The sequence below is a fragment of the Mastigoproctus giganteus genome, chromosome 13 (assembly GCF_048544385.1).
Source record: "Mastigoproctus giganteus isolate SK-2022 chromosome 13, ASM4854438v1, whole genome shotgun sequence".
Taxonomy (NCBI): Eukaryota; Metazoa; Arthropoda; class Arachnida; order Uropygi; family Thelyphonidae; genus Mastigoproctus; species Mastigoproctus giganteus.
In genome coordinates, this window is record NC_143587.1 from 22,982,208 (window position 1) to 23,009,785 (window position 27,578).

Sequence of the window (27,578 nt, forward strand, 5' to 3'; positions counted from 1 at the left end):
GCTTCCGCTCACCCACTCTTTGTTTCTTCAGAAATAGCTGAAATCAGAGCCTGGAAGTGCATTTAGGTCTACCCTCTGCTTTTATCAATTGAATTGCTTTTCTGTTCATTAAGTTCGATGTGCAGATGGCTTTCTTCGTTCTAATTTCTCGACAAATGCTGAAGTACCTTAAGGTTCTGTTCTTCTGCGTACTCTTTTTTTTTTCTCTAGTACATCATTTCAGAATCCGTTCACAGTTCAAGTCCAAACTGATTTGGAGTTGAATGTGAATAAAAAAACTTCTTTCTTCCAACTTCTTATTTATTTATCCCTTCTGTTTTAGGATTATTTCCCAATGGCACGTTATACCCAACTGCCACTGTTAGATTTCTATGGGTTTCAATAATCTATCGTGCTTGGAGTTGTCATTAAAAATAACAAAATAATTTCATAAGGAGTGTGATGTGGTAGCTAGGGATTAATACATAATTTGAGCAATTATGACGCAGGATACAAAAAAAAATCCTTCTTCTAAACCTATGCTTTTCGAAAGTAGCAATTTCACGCCATAAGGCTACAGATAATGGACAAAAAAATGGAAACAGTAACGTAAATTCACTAATACAGTGTTGGACCGCCACGTGAGTCTAGTGCTGCCTGTCCATGTCGTGATATAGAGTCAAGCAGTGTCCAATCCAATGCTTGACCATTGGATGAAGATGATCATACAGGACTGTTAATCAGTGATTGGCATCAACCTTGCCATCTAATAGAATGAGTACGCCCAAGCCCTGCTTCAAGGAAGCACCCTACACCGTTACAGAACTACCAGAACCCATAACAGTAGGAAACAAGCAATGAGAGTTGTAAACTTCCTTTGGTTGGCGCCACATGAGCACTCTTCCATTTGCCTCAAACAAAGTGTGCGTGGATTCGTCGGACCATGTCACATTCCTCCACTGCTCAAGAGTCCATTGCTTGTGCCCTTTGCACCAGTGGACACGATAACGTGAGTTGTCAGGTGTGACGAGTGGCTTGCGAAGTGCAACTCGACCGTGATATCCAGCTCTATAGAGTTCTCGAAGTAATCTTTTTCACGAAACTGGCCTGTCGAGTCCTGCGTTGAAATCCATGCACAGCTGATCAGCTGTTGCTCGCCTCTTTCGCTTTGCACATTGTACTAATGCTTGAACGTCCCAGTTCTGGAATATGCAGTTTTGCCCACCATTCCGTTTTTGCAGATGATATCTTCCCTTTAAATTCCGATGCAGACCGAGGTAATGTCTGCATCATTTAGCTGTCTTAGGGACCGAAACGCCTAACGTACTCCAAACGTACTCCAAATATCATTCTCCTTTCAAACTCGCTAAGGTTTTATCTTGATGACATGGTACCAATAATTACATGCAGTTAGGCAGGGTTAGCCTTTACAGACATGACGCTAAGCTTGCTGGGATGTTATTTGCATGCTTTATACCTTTGTCAGTGGCACATGGATGCCGCTGTTTAGGGTAAACCTAGCGCTATCTGCAAACCTTGGTGTTTCCATTTTTTTGTCCATTGCCTGTATCTGACAGAGGTGATTTTCAAACTGTGGGTTGCAACTGCCAGGGGGGGGGTCCCAATAACCAAAAATAAAATTAAAATCTAACTTAAAATTAGGCATAATGGAAGTAATGTATTCTACATTAGTTTCATGATCTTGATGGCAGAAAGAAGGGAAAGGGAGTATTTTTGATTAGAGTGGAACCTATTTAAGAAGCCATCCTTAAGATCTTTGTCAACCAATAAAGTTCCAAATGTCTGCTCCCATAAACTGTCCCATAAGCTAATGTTTTTTACCCTTTCAAAGTGCTCCCAATTAAGAGGACTTCCAGCATAAGAAGTTAATTTTTGCCCTTACATAGTCAACACTGTACCTGCGAGTGACCACTGATATACTGCCACGTGGTTTTCTTAAATCTTCGTATGAATGGTGCGTGAAAATCCTTTTCCTATACTAAATTTCGCATTAGAAGGGAGAAAAATACTCATTGCTAATGCAAAGTCAACTCATACACAATTCCCTATTCCTGCTCCTAAATAATAATAATTATTATTATTATTTAGGAGCAGGAATAGGGAATTGTATGTGTATATGAGTTGTGTTTGCATTAGCAACATCCCCTTGTTAGGAATGGACTGGTCTGTGACGCCGAGGAAGGGTCAATGTCGGGAAATTTAAATGATTACTTCCCCTTAAAAAAAAAATTTGGTCTCTGGTCTGATTTTGCTCTCAAAAACATCTTTTAGCGTTTGACTGGGGCGAACTTTTAATCATTCCTACTTAAAGCCAAAAAAAAAGGAAAAAGAAAGAAATAAAATACGATGGATCCATGTACTTTACAAACTATTTGGAAAGTAGTTTCGAAAAAGAGATAAAGTCGAAAACCGATGTTTCATGTATAAAACAAATTGTCTCCAGTGGATACCGCCTATCTTTATCGAAAAGTTTCTTTGATGTCCACCGAGAATTTTTCTTGGATCAGTTAGACAGTGACCTGACAAATGTGTGCCTAATAAAAAACTCATTCATCACCACTAATCTCCAGCACTTTTATTTGCCATCTCCTTTAACATCCAAATTGGCTGAGACGTGTCCTGACCCTTGTCAAAAAAAAGAAAAAAAAAAAGTGTTCTTTATTAGCTGAAGTATTGGAACTACATTGAAAGTACGTCTATCCGAGTGGGGAGGAGAAAGGGGTTGGGGAGAATAAGAAGTAACGATAGACAAACGGGTAGCATTCCAGTTCTGAATGTGCGTTTGATCCCTTCCTCTATGGCTGATGCTACGAACACTAGAGAACGTTCGAGAACAGAAAGAAAAAAAAAAGCGATTTCAGACGTCTAGTTATCGGTTGACTGGCGCCTCATGTAGCAGAACCTGAGAGGGATTTTTAGGACGATGGAGAGCGTGAAGTGGCCCTACATCGTCCAAAAGAAAGATTAAGTACTGGGCTTCCCTTTTAAAGGATCTAAGTAAGGAGCTAACTGTGAGAGCCATCGCTAATACCACTGCAGATGACAATATCCCCGAGGCCTGCTCATTGTAATGGGCTCTCACAGAGTGGGTGTGGACGGCAGGGTGGAGATCCTTTATTTATAACTCATGAGAAAATTCTAACCGACAACGGGGGTGAAATGATCCACAGGAATCCCGTTAAGGTGTTACTCCTTTCTCACAACTACTGTTTGCATTTCATTTTTTATTTTCCTTAAACTCTTATCTTTCTCCCATTCTGTTTTTACTAATTTTACTCAGGTTTTCTTTTGTGACTGCGTGCAAATAACCATTTAGAAGTAAGCAATCACACAGATCAGCTGCCATGATGACAACTGACCTATGTGAGCGCATTGCATCATGGTCCTGTGTGTGTGTGCTTTGACATGCATGGGGGTGGACTCAGTTCTAGACTTTAATTGCAGACTTTGCATTTTTGTTTCAGCTTATTTTTGGTATGTAAGCTGGAAACGTTTCACCATCGGGGAGCCAGAGGAATTACAAGGGATAAGTTGCAGTCATGCTAATGATGTTTCAAACATTGAAGAGCATATGATATGAACAAAGAGTAGTTTTACAATGATGGCCACTGGCTTTATTCGAACAATGTCTTTAAATCGTGAAACGTCTGAGATTTTCCAAGCGTGGTATGAAATTATCCTTTTCAGTTCTCTGTACACAGCTTGGAATTTCGGTTATGATACAAAAGAATCTTTTCTACTTTTTCTACCCCACCCTCGGGTATTTTATGCCTTATCTGCACGAGATGCTTCAGGAGTCCATTAAACTCCCATTAACAACTATTATAAGAAAGCGAACTCTCTGAGCAAAGCCGTCTCATAGAAAGAAGAGGGGTTGTTATCATGTCCAACACCGCCTCTGAAACAAAGGCAGGAGATTCGAGACATGATCGTGCGATTAAGTCTCCCTTTTATTAAAAGTACATAAAGATGGTCTGTTCGTAAGCCATGCTGAGTCACAGTCAGCTGGTTCTGCTAATGTTGCAGTTCTCAGGATGGGTGAGCAGCTATGACGTCAAGGAAAAAAGGATGGGAGCTCCCCAGCCCATAAATTTTCGGCTGAAAAGGGTCTGGTCAATGAACGATTCTTGACCTCTTTGGGGACAAGTGGAGGAGGTAACATATGAGAGAAAAAAACAGAGAGAGAGAGAGGAAGGGGAAAAAGATAGAAAGAAAAGAGGACATAAAAGAAAGAGAGAATGATAAAGAAATGGAATGGAAGAAAACAAGAGTAGGAGACAAGAAAATGAGGGGTTCAAGGAAGGAAGAGAGAGAGAGAGAAAGTAATAGAAAGAAGAGGAGGAAGAGAGGAATGAAAGAATAATAGACAGAGGATGAGGAAGAATGATAGACAAACAGTGGGAATGGAAAAAAGAAAAAGAGAGTGGAGGCTTTCTATCTGCCTCAAATAAAGAGATAGAAGTAAAAAAAAAGCAAACAAATACAACGAGAAAGATGAAGAGAAAGAAAGAAAGGAGGAAGGGTCAGGAAGAAAAGTGAGAGAGAGAGTGATGTGCGCATGAGACAGAGAGAATTAGACAGACTGACAAACAGAGCGAAAAAAATGGAAAAACAAGAGATATGGAAGGGGGAGAAAGTGAATGGAACGAAAGAGAAGAAGGGAACAGAGGAAAGTAAAGATAAAAGAGAATTAAAATGTTTATACTGCCTCTCCTGTATTGGTGTTTACGATTAGGTGAAGTGTCTGATGCTATTTACCAAACAGAATGAAATGCTTCTCCTGAAGTGGTTTTCAGTTTCCATCTCACAAGAAATGTTTCTCGAACTTTCTAAGAAGCAGCTTGAAGCAGTTTTATCACCCGGATATGTGTGTGCCTATTGAAGTTAAAACTGCTCATCAAACACGTTCCCCCAAAATACCTGCACTTCAGACCCAAAAACATTGATTTTTCTTTCAAAATACCGACACCACTTGGAATTTATCCAACTGTCTGTATTTTGTTTGCTATAGACACGCTAACCAGATTAATTAACTCATTTAATTAATGCTGTGTTCTCATTAGCCGACCTTAATTAACTTTCTGATCAATCTACTTTAAAGTTGAACATACTGAAGGAGAAACAAAATATCCCAACAAGCACCGTGTTCGTTATACGTGGTATCCAGTGTTTATACTCACTCAACTTAATACAAGAAACATCTCATTTACTATTTGATAGCCAAGATCAGACAGCAATTATCTCCCTGCAATCTACGATAGTCCTACATTTTACAATTTCAGTATGGGTTACCAGGAAATAACAAACATATAGATCTCCACTCTTCTCATCGCGTGTTCGAACCTGTGCTGAAACACGAAACATACGCTTTTTGTTAACAACAAGTGCATATCTGACGTAATTCACTGTATCTGTATTCTCTTGCCTTATACATCTGTATAGATGTAAACAGAAAACTTGTCCACTTGAACCCCTTGATAGCTTGATTTCTACTGTGGGAATCGATGAAAAATGTGAAGAACGCGCATTTAAAGGGTTAGTAGTGTGTAATAGTATTGCTAGAAACTACTGCAGTCTTCTTTTAAACTGATTGATGTCAGCTACAAAAAATAAAAATATAAATAAAAGGTTAAAGTCTGTCTCTAACCACGAGCAATATCTAAGACATTGCGAAAGGATGCAACCTATGAATGTAAGGGTCAGATATTACATAGACAACTTGCTGTTGCATGTAACTTCCAAGTATTTATTTACTGACCTCTGATCCCTATTAACACATCTCCTCTTTCTCTATTGGGCTTTTATTTCTCTTCCCGTGCATGAATTCGCATTAGGCTTAGCTAAACCTAAACGGTAATCTTTATAAGTCAACTTAGAGACGAAAATGCGATGTTCCAGCTTTGTATTTACATTACTACTCATTAATAGTAGTAGCATCAATTTGGGGGTTGTAATATCCATAAATTATCATTGCGATAATGAAAATAATTGTCATATGAATATGATTATTTAAAAATAGGAAAAAACGGAAAGCCCACTACACTTCCTGAAATGACACGGTATTTATACGCTTATGACTAACCCTTCTGACTTCAATTGATTCGCATGTGCATGTGATAAATTGTACTGTGCACCAACTTCCGCAAAGGTAAGGAAATGGTGCTGATTCATCTCCCTTCAACAGGCTAAGTCATGCTTCGGTAATCATTTGTACATCAACACTACGAAAACAAACGGATTGTAGAAGAGATTTACAGGTTGAAAAATAGGACTACTCACTATCTATGATATATGTTACTAGAATGCAAAATACGATTTTTCGTAATATTTTAAAGGAGTCAAACGATAACTTTTTATTTTTTTACATTTATTGGTTTTTATGAAAAAAAATTAGCAAATACTATATTACATAATGTACTATAATAATACTGTACTATATTACGTAATTTACTGTAATTAATAAACGAAACAGCAACAAGGCTCAATATGTCCTACGTTATTGATCAATTTTCAAAATAAACACGTTTTTCGAATTTTTAGGATTTTCATAAGTTATTTATATTCATTTTCCGCAAAGGCTCGCATCTCGTGAGTATGGGCTTGGCACACCCAGGGTCCTGAGCTGGAATCATCATTCTTCTCTTTCTTGGTGATTCCTCTCTGTCTCTCAGGGTAACTCGGGAATTTTTTTTTTTTTTGGCTAGTGCAGCTTCCTTGCACCATATGGCTAATAATAATAATAATTTTTAATTTATAGACACACTGTATTTTGGTGACGGGTTTGGAGCTCTCGGACAACGGATGCCGGGTACATTGGATCGCTAATGGTTTGTCCCAGAGGGTAGAATTAATTTTGTTATTTTAATATTCGTTTAAATTCAAGGAGAGTGTTAGCGAAGAAACGTCCTACGTGCATATAGTAGTAGTAGTAATCCTGGCATGTGATACAAGAAAGCAAGCGTATGAGCTTATGTAGCATCAGCCAAAAAAAAAATTCACACAACCATTCCCTCTAAATGTTTGTCCAGTTCCTCCTTAAATTTATTTAACCTATCAACTTCCACAACAACAGATGGAAGTTTGTTTCAGCAATTAACCACCCGCTGGCTAAAGGCAAATTTCCGCATATCTATTCTACAGCTGTCTTTCCTCAATTTGAATTTATGCCCACTTAGATTCGTAATCTGAACTAGTGGAAGAATCCCATCAGAATTCAACATGCTCAACCCATTCAAGGGCTTATCCACCTCAATCAGATCATCTCGCAGGTGCCTAGTCTCCAGCTGCTGCAATTTGCAAAACTTAAGCCTCTCTTGGTAAGAGGATCCCTTCATTCCCCTCACCAATCTTGTTGCCCTTCTCTGTACATGCTCAAGCAAATCTACATCCTTGCTAAAATGAAGAAGGATGTAGATTATATATATATGTATTGAGGTAAATCCTCTCAATATTTTGGAAAGTAATTTACTATATTAATACTATACTATATTATATAATTTACTACATTAATACTATAGTAAATTACGTAATTTGTGAACAGCCCCTTACTGAAATCTAAAAAAATAATTCTTGTATTTATATTTGCATGTGTATGTCTCATTTATTACAATATTATCACAAATTAATTACGTTTAGAATGTACTTAGTCCTTATTATTAAAAAAAAATTAATGGGGCTTAACATGATATGTAAAAGTTTGATTCAAAGTAAGAAAATATTAATGCACTTGAATGAATATTTATGACAAATAATTATTATTTATAGCAAATATTTATTTCAAATATAAAAATGCCGCTAGAGGGAACTAAATCGTGAATCAGCTAACCGTTATTCTAAATGAAATGATTATTGCAGTAAATTATCGATAGGCAGAATAAAAATACAAAATTATTGATACTTTCGAATGAACATTTAAATTATTATTATTTGTAGTAAATATAGCTAATTTGTACGCTAGTTAACTCCCTACGTAACGTGAGGTTTTAGCCCTAAACTATTCTCTAAGTATTTATTCGAACATTTAATATTTAAATGTTCGAATATTTAATTCGAACGTGCCACTAGAGAGAACTAATGTAGCTAAAACTTTATTTTAATAACTGAAATGAATATTGCAGTAAATTATCGACAGAAACAGAATTTAACTACAAATATGGATTTGAATATTTGCCTTTTTAATTCAAATATTTAAATATATTTTTGAATATACTAAAATATTAATAAAAACAACCACAATTAATGTGATTAACCTTTGGCTAATCACATTAATTGTGGTGATTAACCTTTGGTTAATCCAAAGCTTTTCTTTATCCAACTAAGATCTCTTTAAGCAATCAAAACAACTTGATATCTTTAATCTACGAGCCCCACATTGCTTACCTGACTGGGGGTTCTGTGGCACGAGCAATTGCATCCCTCTGAGGGTCTCCGGATAATTTTCATATGTTTCTTCACCTTAGGTTTCTTCCTAATCGGACGTCCTACACAGCCCCCCATGCTGGTCAGATATTTCTTCTTGGGGGGTTGGGGGGTTGTCACAAGGGAAAAATATATACTAATGCAATGCAGCCTATTAGGTAAGCAACCTCAGATCTAAGGTTAACGAGATTTCGGATGTCGGTAGAGGGGTCATTGTGCGGTTGTACGGATGTCAAGCGATAACAAACACCGGCACAATTTGGCAGCGGGGATAAAGCCGCAGTTGCGTCTTGAATAAGATCGACTCATCGTCGTCGGCAGCGTTCTAGGTGCGTCCGGCAAGCATTCCAGGGAGCTACTGTGCTGGTGGGGATGTTAGCAAACGCTGCAAGCGTTCCCAGTGTGGGGTAGGTCACTGGAGGAATATAAACACTGACACCTTGGAAGTATGGGGATGACGTACGTCGCAGGGAGATAAGAGAGGGGGTGTTACTGGTGGGGGATTAGCCCGAAAGAGGCAATCTTTCAATATACGACCCAAAAGGGACGAATTTTGTGGGAGAGGAAATGGCATCCACTCCCCTCCCACACTTTCTGACTTTTATCCACTTGAATGCGGATGGCGCGACGACACGTGTTTCTTGCTTATTGAGGCTTCGCTGGTCCGGGAGATACTAGATGACCCCGTCGGCCGTATTCCCATAGAGGTCAAGAGCGGTATAAATGTACGGCTGAGAGAATTTTATCGATAACACTGCGGGGAAGAGCCGTTCGCCAGAATAATGAGTGCTAGTTGCATCCAATGCTTGGTAATTCGGATAAGGAGGACTTCCCCACACTTGGTTTTATGAAAATAGCTTCCTGCCAATATTGCGAAAGAGCGAAGAAATAAGCGTTTAGGAAAAGACTAACAATCCTCTTTCTCTGCGCAGCGTTTTCGACCATGTGGCCGACTACGTCTCCGCGTCAAAGACACATGTGCTCAACTTTTATGTTTTGTTTTTTTTCTCTTTTGCTTCTCGTTTCCGCGTGTAGGGGGAGACAAGTTGAGTCAGTTCCATCTGTACGCTTCTGTCATCAAAATTTCATCTCGCGGTAACGACAGGAAGCTTTTCCTTTCTTTCTCTCTTCCCCCCATCGCTGGTTTCTATGACGACAACGGAACGGACACACTCAGAATGACAATTTTAAGCGGGTACAAGTTTGGAGGAAATTGAGGAAAAATGGCAAAGGGAAACTACAGAGTTTGCTGACGTCAAAAAGGGTCCATCACGTGGCACTCGCTCATGTGGCACTGACGAACAAATTCATGATTCAAAGGATTTCATATACGCTGTTTGGGCAGTGCCCATTTAGTCTCCATGACAACAAAAATACTGAAACTTAGGTGTATGGTTAGAATTTAAATCAATTGGAGATCTCTTCGGTGGACTTTGAATTTAAAACTGCACGAGACACCTTCATCGGAAGGGCCCCTAGGTCTGGCGTCTAAAATCACTCCCTGAACACAGAGCGTCGGTTTCGAGCAAAAGAGCGGCAGGAGCGGGCAAAGAGAGAGGCAGCACGCGGGGTGGCACACTCGTTAGGTAGCCGGAGGTGTGCGAAATGAGAGTGGCTGACCAATGACGGAATTTTACGAGGCACCAACACCACGTGCTTCTCCTCCGTGGCGTTGCATTTATTATTTTTAACGCTACCCACGCGTTCCTTCCTCTGGGAATCGGTTAATGGGAAACCAGAGCACCCTGCCCAATGAATAGGGGTTTCTTTAGAAGCCGCCAACCACCAATGTGATCATCTCCGAACTTTGACCTTAATGAGTCCGCTTCTCTCTTTCTAATTGACCCCAGAGTGGTACGGCTTCAAATAGGCTGGAAATTTTCGCGTTTCAAGAGATATATGAACTACGCAAAGCGTCTTTCCAGCAAAAGAATTGTGTGCGTAGACCAAAACAGACTCGTTGAGTTGGCTGTGGTGGCATTCTGTGGGAAGGATGAAAGCGTGGAGCCAATGCCCTTACGCAAAATCACTCATCTGTCATCTTCATCCCTTTATCAATGTGTGACACAGCAAACGCGCTCTTAGGGGACTTCTCAGAGAGAGCGCCCATGTAGGGAGCAGATGGCAAATCTGTCGACACTACCACCAGTGGCCTTTCCCCCTAATGCCACTACATCCTCTCGCCCCTTGTCGATCATTTGTGTCTTTTTACTCGAGGTTGGCGCAACCCTGACCCCCGCCAGGAACGGACAGCTACTGACACGCCAGCGGTGTTATCAGCATCTTTCGATTGGTGAGTTTTATTGAGAAAAATAAGAGTTTTCCTGCCAGTGTCAACTCTTATACAGATGGGGATTTGTTTGCAATTTTTTTCCAGAGAGGCCATATCGGTTGCAGCTGTTTTTTATACTTCTGGGGAGAGGGGAGGAAGGGTGCCTTGTCTTGCGTCTCCGTGTTTATTTTTTATATATATATATATATTTTTTTTTTGTCTCTTAGTTTCCTTGAGTGGAACCCTCTAGGTCATCAGAGATTCTTCATCGAAGTAAGAAGGTTTGACATTTCTCGTAATTGAAGGTTGTTAATCAGGAGGCTTCCGGTCCTTTTGATTGCTTTCCTTGACCTTTTGCAACAAACTGTTTTAGCAGAGAATCTTTCCAAGATTAACACTGCTTTCTCTCTCCCCTCCATTTTATCTTTTTTCCTTCTCTCTTTCTGTCTCACTCTTTTTCTCCTTCGCTCTCTCTCTCTCTCTCTCTCTCTCTAGGGTTTACAATACCGGCTAAAATCTTAATACCGGTATTCCAAAAAAAAAAAACCATTTTTCTCAATAAATTTTGATGACAGTTAATTTCAGACTCAAGTTTATCTTTTAAAATCTCATTGGAGTCGGGCAATTTCTTATTTTGGAAAGAATATGAGGAACACTGACGTTCTGTTCCATGTTGGTCTTCCACGGTTCAATTATGTTCTGAAGGAGAAAGACGTTTAGATTTTCACAATAGTGAAAATTTAGAGATTTTAGAGATTAGACGTTTGAGATTTTCACAATAGTATCTTTACTGAGTCTGGGAGAGAGAAAAGAGTGAGGATCAGGAATAAAGAGAGCAAAGAGTGCAATTAAGGAATTCTTTACTTATATAAATGCAAAGAACAGAAGGACAAATCAGATTGGACCCTTATGTAATGGACGTGAGATGGTATTAGACAACATAGCTGAAGTTGCAGATGAACTCAACAATTACTTTGCATCGATATTTGCATAAAAAACCCCTTTGTGTCAATGAGATGTTATGGAAGTGAAGTTGGAAAAAATGTGATTAATGATGTTGAAATGTCAAATGATTATTTAATGAGAACTTTCGCGCCTACAGGCGAGTAAGGCTTCTGTGGTTGATGGTATATACCATAAAATCTTAAAGGAGACGGCAAGTGAGTGCATTGAACCATTAAGGCTAGTTACGAGAACATCACTGGACTCGGGAAAGATTCCGTTGGATTGGTGTAAACTGGAATATAAAGGCGGTTCTAGGAGTGCAATGGGAAATTACCGACCGGCCAGTCTAACTTCAGTAGTAGGGAAAATCATGGAGGCAATGATCAAGGGTGGAATTCAGGATCATTTAGATGGAAATGGAATTCTGAAGGATACGCAGCATGGTTTTGTAAAGGGAAAATCATGTTTAGCAAATCTGGTTAGCCATTTTGACAGGTCACTCTTGAGCTGGATTTAGGGAATAATTTCGACATTGTTTATTTGGATTTCAGCAAAGCATTCGACTCAGTCCCACACGAGTGGTTACTTTATAAGTTGCACGATGGCTTGAGGGCACCAGGCAGAGGGTTGTGATAAATGGTTATTCCTCAGATTGGGTTATGTAAGAAGTGGGGTTCCCCAAGGATCAGTATTGGGACCACTGTTGTTTTTGATTATCTTAAATGACATCTATGAAGGGGTGGAGGGCGTGAGGTGTAAACTTGCAGATGATGTAAAGATCAGTAGAGTAGTTAATGATCGCCATCAAGCAAAGCTTCATCACAGTGACCTAGATAAACTTCCGGGATGGTCAGAAAAGTGGCAGCTATGCTTTAATTCAGCAAAATGCAAGGTCTTACACCTGGGGAATAGCAACCCCAAAATAACTAATACACTTGGTGGAGTTGAACTAAAGTCAGTGGTGGAGGAACCGGACTTGGGCGTTACGATACGGTCAGACATGAAGTAGGTCGAGAAATGTGGACAGGTTGCAATGTTGCACGGTGTCCTATCGATGATTTATCGAACATTTGCTAGTAGAGATAACGACGTCATAATCACATAAAGGTCATTTTATAACCTTTATGTGATTAAATTATAAACAATTATTTTTTTTAAATTAGTACCGAAAAACCGGTATTTTCTGTATCAATACCGGAAAAAATTGGCCGGGATCCCGGTATCTCCCCTTCTGTCCTCCAATTTATCTCTCATTTTCTCTCTCTCTTGCTCTCTCTTCTATATATCTCTTTCTATCTCTTCTACACTTTTTCTATCTATCATTCTCTCTCTCTCCTCTCTGTGAACTTAAACAGAATTGAATAGATTCGTGTGGTGTGAGATGTGAGATATTGTAATTTTTTCTTGATTGATGGAGTGGTTGTTGTAAGATGTAAGAATTGCCATACGATAAATAAATCTCTCTCCTCTTCTCTCTCTATCCCTTACACTTTTTCCATCTATGACTCTCTCTCTCCTCTTCCTATCCCCTCCACTTTCCCTCACTCTTCTTTTTCTCCCCCCCCCTCTCTCTCCTGTTGTTTCTTGCTCTCTCTATGTTGCTCTTCATCTACTCCACTCAACTTCTCTATCTGTTTCTCTCTCTTCTGCACGTTTTTTTCTCTCTCTCTCTCTCTCTCTCTCTCTCTCTCTCTCTCTCTCTCTCTCTATCTTCTCGTGCTTTTTCTCCTCCATTTTATCTCTCTTCCCTTTCTACTTCTCTCTTTCACTTTCCTTTTTCTCTCTCCCATCTCTTTTCCTCATCCACTTTTTCTCTCTTTCTATCTCATTCACATTTTCATTTCACTCTTTTTCTCTTTATTTATATTTCATGATTTTTCTCCTCTACTCTCTCTCTCTCTCTCCCCACTTCTCTTGCTCTCTTTTTCTCCTTCGTGGTTTTTCTCAGCAACTGTCTCTCCCCAATCTCATTTGCTCTCTAATCTCGCTATTTTTTCTCCCCAAGTCTCTTTCTATCTCTTACCACGTTTTAGCTCTCCTTCTCTCTTTTTCTTTCTTTCTCTCTCTCTCTCTCCAACTCACTCGTCTTCTCCTACAATAACTCTTTTTTTCTGTCTTGCTCTGTTTTTTTTAACCTCCACTTTCACTCTCTCTTTCATTCTCTCCTCTACTTTCTATTTCTTTTTAATTCGTGTTTATTTTTCTCCTGCACTCACACTCTCTCTCTCTCTCTCTCTCTCTCTCTCTCTCCTTCCTTCCTTTATTCTTCCCCCCTTTTCCTGTCTCTATATCTGAATAATATTAAAAAAGAAAGTTACCCACGAGAACAATTCATTTTATTGTTACAATACCTACTACCCTATTAAAAATTATGGGATGTCCCTCTGCAGGATGCTACGTATAACACAAATATGCAAATCTTTTTTTTTTTAAAGTATAATCAGCAGTTATCCCAGAATTCATTTCAAACGTGTACACGCCTGGTTCGCGGTAAGAGCCAGCAGAGTTTCATATGGGAATGGTATTTGGATGCTCGTTGAAGAAAATGCGTGCGCGCTCAGGAATTAAACATTCCCAAGTGTAAAATGAAGAGATGCGAGTCCAGAGGAGAAAATTAGCCCAGGAGTCACGGACTCATATAACCAATACACCTTAGAGAATCTGAATTAATACCATGCAGGAATCTTCTTGGAAGAGATACTGCCCACAAGCCTTTGAGGACAAAAACAAATGTATTAACACGCTGCAAGGCACATGGAACCTGGACTGGGAATCGATGGTAATAGATCCTTTGGAGCAACCATACCACACACCCTTCCAGTTTGATGGACGTGTTTAGGTATGGAGGATGTATGCAGAAAGAACGCTCAATAACATTGTATTGCTCAACTATGAAACTGGGACGAGGAGGGTCGTGGTCTAGGATGCAAGTTCGCATTTCTTATATATTAAGTCCACCTGTGGTGGCAGTCCATGAAACCCCGAATGCTACAACCTACAGAAGAGTCTGTGTGTCCTAGATTATGGAAATTTTACGGGCCCCTCACACCTTCCAACGCAGAAGCTCCGTATCATAAACTGAGACTGTGAATTCATCATTTGAAAAGAATCACATTAAAACACTGCCGCGCCCAGTACAGAGGACAGATCTGAACCCAATTCTGCATTCCAATTCATCCCAAATGAACATCTTTGGGATGAATTGGAATGCATAATTAGGATAAGGCCTTCAATAAAGGAGGAATGGATTAAGATACCATCACCTTTCCCAGAAATTAGTAAAACATCTTTCATTGTGCATTGAAATACAGTCATTATGGCCAAAGATGGGCCAACATTGCTATTAATTAAAGAAGTGAACAGCATGTAATGACTGCTACATTTGTTTAAATAATTACAAAAAATGCCAATATTTTTGGTAAGGTAGAGTACATAAACAAGAAATGCTGAACAATTACATGGCCATTAAAAAAAAATACATGATCTCAAAACAATTTAAAAATTGTTCCTTTTATACTCTGATACAAGTACTTTTCAGGCGCATCAGCAAACAGTAATAATTCATAATTTGTAACAAAAAAATAGCAAAAAGAAAATCGATCCCCAGAGGACGGACAGAAATGCTAACTACCAGATTTCTATTGGTCTGATTTTTATGAAATTTATAATGGCTCAACAAGTCTCTCTAAAAGAGCTAAATATAAAATTCGATAAAAATTCATCCAAGAGAAATCGAGTTATTACATGCGGACGGACGGACGGATAAAAAATAAAAATTTCGGAATTTCTGTCCGATTTTAATGAAATTTTGAATGCTGGACAACTCTTTCTAAGACAAAGAGCCTTGCTCTTGCTCTATTGGAAAGAAAAAGAAAGAAAAGAAAAGAAAAATTTATTCTATTTTTATGGAATACGTAAAAATTTAATTATGAATTTGCAATGTTGGTATAAAAACACAATTCTTCTCCTACTTCAATGACGTCTCCTTGAAGCATTTAAGACTTGAATGAGGTCCTAAAAAATGAGTAAAATCACCATCCATCTGTTTCTCACTGGATGGTCACTTGGCTTTGAGGAAAACAAAATTCTTGCCATTCTTTTCTTTGCATAAAACGATCTTAAAATAAACACCTGGCACTTTGAATTGTGTCATAAACCACTGAAGAATGTTGCATTTAAACACATCTCTGGGATCTATGAGAATGTTTAGGGTTGGGTCGGGTGGGGTTAAAGAACTCTTAAGTTTCCAAATTTCTTCGCTTTTCAAGTTCTGTGAAAAATCATTTCTGTTGGTCTTCAGTGCATAATTAAAAAATCAAAAATATGGATTAATAAGCAAATCGATAGATCAATGAAGAAGTATTTCTTAAAAGAAAGATAAATGGTCCATTTTTATAACCCGGAAGTATTCCTTAAGAATCTGTGTCTTTGGTATTCTCGAGCTCTTCAAGTTGACGTTACATTTTACTAAGAAATGAGCCATCTGTTCATTGGGAACAAAAAACACCTTGTTTAGAGACTATGTCAAGTGTCCAAACCTAAGAAAATTGTGCAACTACTTCCTGCTTTCTGAGTTTTAAGTCCGCAAGTCAAGAAGATGCCATGATGTATATCTGGTATTCCTGAAAAGCAAAAGCAACTCTTGCAGGCCAATATTACTTGGAGCGCCACCTAGTGCTTGATAATCTATTTATAATAAATATAAATAATATGACTACCCGCGATGGATTTAAAATTTCTAGGTTGAGACGTCTGTAAATTGCGTGCACTCTGGTCGATTTGCTGTTTGGTGAATGAAAAACCCGAGAGGAAAAGCCATGCTATCCTCGTCTCAGACTGACTAACTCAGCCACGTTGGGAAAAAGGCCCATCAAAATTCCTCTCCCCATTAATGGGATTCAAATCCCGGTCTTATTCACCCGGTGTGGGGTGGAATGAAGTGGAAAGATATGAAGTTCGTTTTGTATCAAACAATGTTTTGTTTTTCTTTCTTCGTCTTTCTGTATCTCTCTATTTCGCCCTCGTGGGTATCACAGTTGGTACGATCGCCGTCCTCTCCACACCGGGTGGAAAAGACTCGAGTTCGAATCCCTTCGATGACGAGAGGGATTTATATGGGCCTTTTCAAAACATGGCCGAGTTAGTCGGTTTCAGGACAATTTTTGATATGAAAACATCTTTGATGGCATTTATTAATTTTTTTGGATTGAAGTATAACCGATTGGTAACAAAAATACAAGACGTCACTTCCTAAATGACGCTAACTCAATCACTAACGTTCATTCGGTAGAGTAAGTAGTGAGCGTGATCATAAAACGTTACATCGTTCATAAATTCGGTTCTAGCTGTTCGATTTTAAAAATTTAAACTGTTTTGAGTTTCCTCAAAAATGTTTTCGCATAAAATAAAACATCTTTCGTTTAAAAAAAAAAAAACGCGTTTTTTTTTTTGTTGTTTTTTTTTTTTGTAATTCGGTTAGCATCAAAGTTTTATACATTGCCAGTACATCAGTCTCTGGAATGGACCTATCTGCAATGAATTAAGAAAACCTCGAACTGCCAGATCATCATAAAAAATACGGCCATGTTATTTTGGGGGCCAGAGGGCCAATTTCGCTCGATTTTTCACAGAAAGGTCAGATTATAGATCTGAAAAACAAAACAGCCACCACATCACATTACACCACGAAAATTCCAGAGGCCAGAGGGGATTACTTATGGACCAGCCCTTGTACAAACCGATAGCCATCTGGGTTAATAATATCGGTTAGAGCGCCACCAAGTGCATGCCATACGAACTAATCATTTAAATTCAAAATAAACTTTTTAAATGAATTTCACTCTTGCTTTGTAAGGATTCGACCCGATATACGCGGAACTGAACGCACTTGGATAACTCGCGTCTACACGAAACCCCGAAATTGAAAACTGGGTCACAGCAATGTCAACTTCACACTCTTTCCGCACCACTTCACTCTTTCCCCCACCGAACAGAACTGAAGGGGGTCTTTGTTGTTTCGTTCGGAAACTGACAAATGGCGCCTCGCAGGTATTTGCGCAGACAGTTGTCGGTAACGCCGAAGTTTGTGAACCAAAAGCGACCCCTATAAATAAAGACGTTACTGTTCGTGACCTATGACCTTCGGGATATCCAAAAATAGTTACCCGGCTTTAAGTAAGAGTTTGCGTTTAGGATTTCTCCAGTTATTTATACACAACGATGGATAGAAAGGGGGGGAGGAAGAGACGAAAGATTCGTTAGGTATTGCCGACAGATGGCGCCACCGTGAAAAAGTTTTCGAGTTCTTCAACCCTTTTTTTGCACGAGCGACCGTTTCCCAGGATCTCCTCTTCGTCGGCAGGTGGCGCTGCGCGCGTTATTAAACGAAAGCGCCACCTCCCACTCAACAATCACATCTACTTTTCATGGCCGCCACACCTCCAACCCGGCATTTCTGCGCAGTGCCGGAGGGCACGACCTATCATTAATCTAGCACCGCCACACGTGTTGACCCCCGCAGCTGAGAGACGGCTTTATGTTAACCCCTCACTGAACAAGCACGTTCGCTTATCTTGAACACTCAATTATCGCTGCAAAGCCCCAAAGATGAGAGGCGGGGCAAAGCTACACACGGAACTGCAGGGCCGGAGACCTTCAGATGCTCTTTCTTGTCCGTTACTTCTTTCTCTCTCTGACATCCTCTGAGAGAGAGAGAGATGATCTGGGAACATTGCTGAATAATCTAAGTTGTATTGTTGCCTCATATTTAATATTTCGGCTTTGTTAACCTAGATTGGTTACCATAGTTACCGAATCACGGTAACTATGGCAACTAATAGCTGAGGATTAAAATCTCACACACTGGAAACTTGGAGAAGGCAAGGAGATCCTGCTTCATTTCATTTTATATATATAATCTGGGCTACCCTTTCGGCCGTGGGTATGAGGAAAGGGCTTAAAATGCCCACTGCACAATCCAGCCTTTCTCTATCACACCTGAAACTTATTTTGAACACTAACCATCTTTTTTGGAAAGAATTTCTCAACTAAGTCACTAAAAAGATGCATGCAATTATTGTTCCCGCGTGCCACCTTGTTCTTAAAGTTTAACATTTCTTAAATAGGTAAAATTACGTCATCTGAAAACTAGTGTAATGTTGCGTCATCGTTCTGTAATATCAGAGTGGTATTGCATCATCCTGTTTATCAAAAATATCGTAGGCTCTGTGCCAAACAATTGTACCTCTTGTTTTGGGGATAAAACACACTCGTGAGCCAAAACATTATGAACACACCTGTCTCGAGTGGGCGCTTCCCATAGCACCTAGGGGTAAAGTTACCAACCGATGCAGCACATATAGTGCCTGTTAGTACGAAGCCTTGCAGTGGAGAAAGAAAGGCGCTGAGCTGTTTTGAACGGGGAATGATTTGTGGAGCTAGGAAGGTGGGACCAGCATCTTAGGAACTGCAGGCATTGTCGGCTGTTTGAGGGTTGCCACCGCCGTAATGAAGATGTGGCAGGAATGGTCCGAAGAGGGACACACAACTATCCAATGTGCAGAGAAAGGGAGACCACCACTGTCAGGAGTTGAGGTGAGCTGCAACCAGAATGCATGGTTTGACGAAAATAGGCCGGCACAGTGATATAATTGTTTGGTGGATGTTTTAATGGATAACACTGAGTTCCCTCATTCCCATTGAACGCATCCCCACCTCCAGATCCTGCCTCGGCATTTCCTGCTTACCTTTTTTCCGGGTACTAACTTTACCATTGTCACCTGAATGCGGATTTATAGCTGCTGCTATGATATCTCTTTTTCCTCCGCTTGCTCCTGGGAAGGAAGAAACTCTGCTAATTTCCAAGGAGAACTTTCTACTTCAGGACTTCGTTACCAAGGCTTTCCTTCACCTAAAAAAGCTGCTTGCATCTAAACAACCACCTATTGGCTACTGTTGATGCTTGTGTCCAACAACAACTGGATTCCTTTCATGGATCAGCCTATGCAGGGAACTTCACCAAACCTAAGCCATGGATGACGATGATGTTTGAAGAGGCTTCCATCCTCCAGTGGGTTGATAATGGCTACAGTCCATTCTTCCTTGATAGGGCACTTTCGATGGCAACTTATATAATTTATAATTTTTGAAAATATGTAGGTACATATTTGCATTTTTTGCCATTTCTAAAGATCCATTTTAACGTTTTAAAGTTTTCAATTTTTTAAATATTGAAAACAAATTTGGACATTATTCGTGGACCTTGTGAAGGATCTCTACAAATCCCCCAGGGATCAGAGAACAACAGTTAGAAAAACGCCGGTTTAAAGGAATGGCCACTTGGTGGAAAAGACTGCATTCGAATCCCATCGATTACGTGAGGAATTTGCCCACAGTTGGTAGGATCGTCGTCTTCCCCATACCGGGTGGAAAAGACCTGAGTTCGAATCCCGTCGATGACATGAGGAATTTTTATGGGCCTTTTTCACAAAGTGGCCAAGTTAGTCGGTCTCAGGCAAGGTGGCATGATTCTATCTCCTGAAACCTTAGGTTTTCATTTTCAGCAAACAGAAAATCATGGCAAAAGTATGGCCTCAGTCCCTAATGCTCCCAAAATCCTATAATAAAAGAAACAAAAACAATGAATATGGAATCCAAATCGATTTAATTTCATAAACAGACCATATCTCACGTCCTTTTATACATGGAATCATCAGAGAGCGATTTAGTAGTCATTAAAATAATAACTATGGTCTGAAGCCTCGTGTTACCTTTCAAAGACCAACCCTCCACCTATGAATGAAAAGAAAAAGAAAGAAAGTAATAGCCATAACCGATACCACGATGAAGAAGGTGAGGGTCAGTAATTTTGATAGAAAGACCGATTTATTCTAACTGTGCCCATCTGTGTTCACTTAAACCATTTACAGTAATAGATAAGACATTATTAACCCCTGACTCTCCAGCTAAGTACCACGGGCGTGCGTTGACGTTTATTTATTATCAGGGCTATTTGAAATACAAGGGATTCTGGGGGGGGGGGGGGGTGAACATAAAGAAAAAACCCAATGGGGCACTTAAAAACGAGAATCAAAAGCAACTTTATGGGTTTATGTTCTATTCGATCTTAAGTTACAAAGGCAATGTCAATTATGAATTCATTAGCAGAGCTAAGTAGACCCAAAGGGGTGGCCGAGTGTAGATCGTATCAATCAACTGGCTCTTTAATCTCCATAATGCAATCAGGGCCTCACCTCAGTCACGATGAGACCCAACGTCTTGCATCTTTGATGTAAAACGATTAAAAAATGGAATCTTCTTCTTTGTTTATGACAATACGCATGCGCATGGGGCTTATGTATTATTAAAGCGACTTAAAAAACTATTTGAACTCACCGGTTCATCAGGAATGAATCCTTGACCTGAGCAACATCACTATACGATGATGTCACGAAATCCGGAAAGCGATTCAGTTGCTTAGAAACTTGTAGAACCATCTGACACCCTCACAATGAAGTGTAGGCGATGCGCTGGATATACAGACGCCTTGAGGAGTAGCTCAAAATAGCGAGAACTCTATATGCAAGGAGATAGTGGCTGGGAAGAGAGGGAAAACGAACGCAAGGAATTGTGTTTTAGACAACCCAGGTGTGATAATTTTAGACTTCTTGGCATCCTGGGATTTTTTTCTGCTTAAATCTTAATTTTTCCAGGTTAATGGACTCTGCAAAAACTTATTTCTTTTAGGAATAAGACCCAACTGCTGGAAATACTTTTTTTTTTTTTTTCTTGTAGGGTTTTAGGAGCATCGGCAACTAAGGCCATATTGCTTCGTTTGTACTGTCAGTAAATTGCGTATTCTGTGGTCGATTTTGTTTTCTGGATGAAAAACCCGAGTTTCCAGAAGAAAAAAAGCATGCTGTCCTCGTCTGAAACCAACTGACTCAGCCATGAAAAAGGCCCATAAGAATTCCTTACGCCATCGACGGGACTCGAACTCCGGTCTTTTCCTTTCCCCAATGCTTTAGAATGAATCCCTGCCTGATGCTTTAGAATGAATCCCTGCCTAATGCTTTAGAATGAATCCCTGCCTATTTCAATGAAAGTACGAATGACAAAAAGCAATAATTAAAAGTGTAAAGTTGAATAAAAAAAGACCGTTCCAAGATGGTATTTCAAAATCTCAGTGACCACCAGAAACTTAGAAATGTGTCTAAATCTTCCAGAAAGAACTGGAACGTTTTGGAAAAGGTAATTGGTAAACGGGTCTTGGATCTTTCGGTATCAGAAACAAAACACCAAATTCTTCAACGGAAAAGTACAGGGCCTCTCAATCTGAAAAAAAAGTAGGCATGTCCCAGGATGGGTATCCTTCCACCACCCAGTGCAAAACGATTAAGGTCGTGTGCCATAGAGACAGGCAGAAATTTTGGGTGTTTTTTTGCTTGTTAGACTAGTTGTTGTTGAAGTAGGGTTTTTAAGTGCATCGGTAACTAAGGCCATATTGATCCGTGTATACTATCAGTAAAAATTGTGTTCTGTGGCTTATTTTCTGTTTGCTGGATGAAAAACCCGAGTTCCTGGCCGATAAAACCACGTTCCCCTCGCCTGAGACTGATTCAGCCACGTTGTGAAAAAGGCCCACAAAACTTTCTCACGTCATCGATGGGACTCGAACTCAAGTCTTTTCCACCTGGTGTAGGGAGGATGGTGCTTCCACCAACTGTGCTACTCACGCGAGCGTCCAACTAGAGAAACTGACCACTCCACAGAATATCACTTTACAAAAAATACTGCCTCTTGACCTTAGTGGTATTGACACAAATATCTAAATAAAAAGAACGCTAACTTTAAAGATTTAGAAGATTTCCAACAGCGTATTCATTGAGAAAGACCGAATAGTTTTTTGATTGACAGATGGATCATGGAAAAATGTTCTTCCTAAACACCGCAGACAGATTGATTGCTAGTATGGTATTACGATGAACCCCGTTGGAAGTTTAAGCTGAACACCTCAATTGGAAGGTATGGTTCATTTTTTCCCTAACAGCAGGTGTCCCTATACTTTTGGCAATTCGTATATGAGTTTGGGGGAATAGCCACTGAATTCTTCTCATTTCATCCATGGCTTTAAATCCGGCCCTGGATAAAGCGAATTAAATCGAGCAAACAGAATTCAATTTTCCAAATGAAAACGTCTCCATACTGTCTGTTCCTTTTCGACCCATTTCCGTGAATCTTTGTCAGTGGGAGAGGGGGTGGAGGAAGAGGAGAACGCAATTTATCAAGAAACAGTATTGAAGTGCACGGGCTTAAAAAGAACGCCAGCAATTTGGGGCTTAAGACCATGTCCCGCAGTCCCCTGTTTGAGCATAAGGTTACCACATGGCATAAGGTCAATTCGCCCGAACGTGGGTGATTGGAGTTTTCTGGAAGTGGGGTTGTTTTCTGGGACATTTACCAGGGCCCACGACCACACACTGAAAAAAAGGCGTTATATAAATGTTACAAGTGGAGTGTCACCTTACAAATTAATGTTTGTTTAAGGATACCGTATTATTATGTATTATTTGACTGTACACGTGGCGCCATCATTCGGTCAGTGAATCTGACACGATTTATTTTTTAAAAAAATACAGTTGCATTCAGCCGGAAAAAGGCTTAATTAGTTTTTTTTTTAATCATGTAGAGGTTGTTAAACAACTCAGCGCCATCTTGTGGCCGGTATTCAGTCTTCTTACAAATATTTCGAGTTTAAAATACTTTTAGATTTTACCTTTTCTGGATGTCCCTCTTGGAGTATTACCACTCATCGAAATATGTTCAGTATTTCCACAATCGCTCTTTCGAGGCTTCCCCTTTCGTTCTATTCTTCACCTCACTTTCACTGATCTTTCTTAAACTAAAACATTACTATTTATCAGTTTATATCGCAGAACAATAAATAGTACGTTATCAGTTCTTTTATTTCTGTTCAGTTTTCTTTGTTCTGCACTCTGAGCAGTCAGAACATTTCCAACCTTCAAATTAAACAATCTCCACTTATGAAGATAATTTCTACACTGGCTTGCCATAATATTAGAGAATCGAACATGCAGATACGTGAAGAGTCACTGAGAATCCCGAGATTCATCTTTGATGAAGTTCAATCTGTATTAATCTTTGCAAATTCTAACAATTTAAAATCTTCCCATCGGGGTGCCATCATCACCTTCAGCTGGCCCTGATCTTTGGTAATGATAATACTGATGCCTTTGTGCAGAGAAACCACAGGAGGCGCCTCACCCTAAATACTTCGCTTCTGGACCCATTAGGGGCCCAGCAGCCAAGAAGGCAGAAAAACAACAGAACCCAACGCAATAGGTGCCCCCCACATTTCTGGAATTTACAGAGTCCTATATACTTCACAAGAGCACAGATAGCGCAGTTGTGGGAGACCACAGGTGGCGCCTTACTTTAAACACTGTTCCTTTTAACCTTAGTGGCCTGGTCACAAAAATCTAAATAACCCAAGCCCTAATCCTTCCAATAAACCGTAAAACTTTCAAGAATAAACAAATACAGACTTGTTTAAGTTCTGACAACCATGGTTGTTCATCGTCTTCAACGTTCTCTCTCTCTCTCCTCCTTCTAAAAAATATTTTATGCCATTCAAACAGGCAATTCGTCTCCATAAGCTTGACATAACAACTCATAATAGTGTACACTGCAGACAACTAGGGAAAGGTTTAAGATCGACTACTGTGCTTTTGTGTCACAGGTGGTGCTTGGTTATTTAATATCTACACGTATTAATTATATAGAAGGTTGGACAAACATTCTAACAGACCCAAATATAAAAATTTCATGAAAATCCATTCACTGAAAGTTGAGTTATTACATGCGGACGGACGGCCGGAAGAACAAAAAAATAATAATTATCGGATGTTTATTGGTCGGATTTTAATGAAATTTGGGATGGCTCGACAAATCTTTCTAAAGGTCCCAAATATAAAATTTTAAGAAAAACCATCCCCTGGGAGTCGAGTTGTTAGATGTGGACGGACAGATGAATACATGCTTAAGCATTCAAGCATTCCCATAAAAAAAAAAAAAAAAAAAAAAATTAATTATTGATTTAATTTCAGTGAATTATTTAATTATTTTATTTATTATTATTTTATTTTCACAGAACAAATAAAAATCTTTAATCCCAAATTATAAAAAAACTTGAAGATTTAAAGTTTCATATCAGTAGATGGCGCCACTTGCCTCATAAAATTTCCAACTGAATTTGAGAAATAGGTGTTTGGAAAGGCAAAATCACCTTAAATCCTTCTTAACGAATAAAAGATTTAGAATAAATACCGAAGAAGAATTTCTTAAGGTGCAGTATTCATAAATTTAGTTCCAAGTACAGGAGATCTTTCATTTTATGAGAAAAATAAATCAGAAATAAATAATATACGAATATTAAGATGTGGTCTGTCACTCCAAAAATTAAATCTTGTGGTTCTAGTTTCTGTTTATTTTCTTTTCCGAAGTCAACAACACAAAATAAGCGTTTCAAAGAGCATTAAACCCAAGAAAGAAAGCAAAGAAGAAAGACAGATGACTACTGTGTCCTATAATAGCTCGCCCATGCGGGGACTGTTTTTTCTTTAATTTATTTTTATTTTTGTACACCTTCCCACCAGACTCTTTGCTTACAGGAAGTAGTTTTACGCCTCTGGAATACACGTGGGTTAAGTAAATATAAAGCACGGAAATAAAGAGGACTCGAAACCACCACATATAGCGTTCTGTGTCCAAGGTAACTGCGAGATTGGGCAAAGGTCCAAAGACGAATTCAAAAGGCATCGTTGTGTGGGTGGGTGAGGTTGGTGGCTATTTCCAGATGGGGAAATAGAGAAGGGAAAGAGTAAGCCGAACTTCGGTGTAATGACAGGGTGTAGCAAAAGGTGACTCACCCGGTAGTCGTAGAAGACACGACCATTGAGGCAACCCATCATTTATCACTGTCTCGTTAAGGGTAAATCCCTGGTGTTTGTGCAATTAGAATTTGTGAGATAAGGCAGTCGTAAATATGGAAGTTGTGAGCAGTGAAATTTTATACACGCTGAAAATCATTGAAACCTTCGTGGCATACAATTAAGATCTTTGTGGGCTTGTGCTCCTTACAGGAAGTTTGACACCCGGGGTAAGATCGCCGTTGTTGTTGTAGGCTTTTAGGAGTATCAGCGACTAAGGCCATATTGCTCCATGTATATTGTCTGTAAATTGCGTGTGTTCTGTGGTCGAAAAACCCCGAGTTTCTGAAAAAAAACCATATTGTGAAAAAACCCATGGCTCACGTCATCGACGGGACTAGAGCTCAGGTCTTTTCCACCCGATGTGGGGAGGACATCATTTTTATCCTCAACCCAGAAGGATTTAGGTTGATCACTTCTCTCGGTACAATTTCGGCAGCATTTTCCAAGAGGCCTTTGAGAATTCCTCCGGTCTTCGACGAGATTCAAACCCAGACCTCCAATCGAGTGAAAAATGGCAAACACTTTCACAGAAGTGGATGCGTTTGCTGGCATTTCTGTCGGTACTGAGTGAAAGTGTAGTTAGGTTTGTTGGATGAAAAACTACATCGTAAGAAATAGCTATGCAACCCTCAGCTCAGACCGACTAACTCAATCCATAGATACCAAACTGGAAAAGGAAAGTGTCAGACTACGATCCTTAATGTTCCTATAAATTGTGAGTTCTCAAATTCGGTTCCTTTGCAAAACTTATGTCCACTGTCCTCATTGATGCGTACCAACCCACTATATTTTTGTATTTTATTTATTAAATATTTTGCTAACCGTCTCAGACCTCCAATCGAGTGCCATTAATTGCACTGTCACAGAAGTGGGTGTGTTTACTAGTATTTCGCTTGGTTTTGTATCCATAGTATTTTGCAAAAATAGTAGTTCAAAGTGTGTGTTCTTCAGTAGTAGGTTTTCTGGATGAAAAACCCGAGTTTCTGGAAGAATTCAGCCATGCAACCCTCAGCTCAGACCGAATAACTCAACCCATAGATTCAAACTAGGATCCTCAACGTTCCTATAAAATGTGAGTTCTAAAGTTCGGTTCCTTTGAAAAACTTATGTCCACTACCCCTCATTGGTGAATATTTTGGTATTTTATTTATTAAAATTTTAGCTGTCCCTCTGCCTAAAGAGGCTATCTGTACACAGTAACAACTGGACGCTTTGGGCAGAAACAATCCACAACTTGGTTTATCACCAGTTACTACGATTAACTAATGGCATTGTGTACGTGCGCGTGCACTGGAAGAACGTAAAGCAGAAACCTCTGCATCCTGTACCTTTCACTGCGCACTAGCAGAGTCGAACTGGTTCTCTTTGATTTATACGACTCTTCACAATTTTAATGAGATCCTTGGCATGTTCCCCTTCTATTAAGATGGCATCGAAATCCCCCCCCCCCTTCCCTCCGTATCCACTAAGAGCAGCACGGGGGTCGAATGAAATTAATTACTTTTGTTATCTAAGAAATTAGTCGAAGTGTCCTGCTTAAGGCCACTCGGACTGTAGAAAGGAACCCGTTAGGGAACAAGGTTATTATTAGGGATATGATAAACACCCTTGATTGCCGCGAATAGGATACTTAGAATGCACGTGCTTAGTAAAACGCTTCGGGTGGGAGGGGATAAGGGGGAATCGAGATTTAAAAAAAGTAGCCCTCAATTAGTTCGTTTGACCTTACCAATGAAGTTGGACTCATTGGGACCTTTCTGGGCCTGTGTAGCTTACTGGTTTCTATCGATTCTATTATTGGTTGTGGGCCGGCTTTCTCTTTTTTTACGTAAATCGGGACACCTGCCAAAATGTCTACTTCTTATTGACCTTGCATTGTTTTCAGCTGGAAGTCAACGTGGATGAACTACGCACTGGCGCCTTGCCAATGACCT

The 27,578-nt window shown here is 39.6% G+C and overlaps 1 protein-coding gene across 12 annotated transcripts in view; it reads right to left on the bottom strand.

The window, feature by feature from the left end:
- LOC150075865 (tensin-1-like) overlaps positions 1-27,578 on the bottom strand; it is a 405,993-nt gene that overhangs the window by 232,897 nt on the left and 145,518 nt on the right. For 2 of the 12 annotated variants that reach the window (XM_090388064.1, XM_090388063.1), the window contains exon 1: positions 8,380-10,037. The exons of the other annotated variants lie outside the window; for them this stretch is intronic. In XM_090388064.1, coding sequence (XP_090244190.1) covers positions 8,380-8,496 — 117 coding nt within the window. In that variant the 5' untranslated portion in view covers positions 8,497-10,037. Of the gene's footprint in view, positions 1-8,379; positions 10,038-27,578 lie in introns of those variants that run through there. 12 annotated transcript variants of the gene reach the window in all.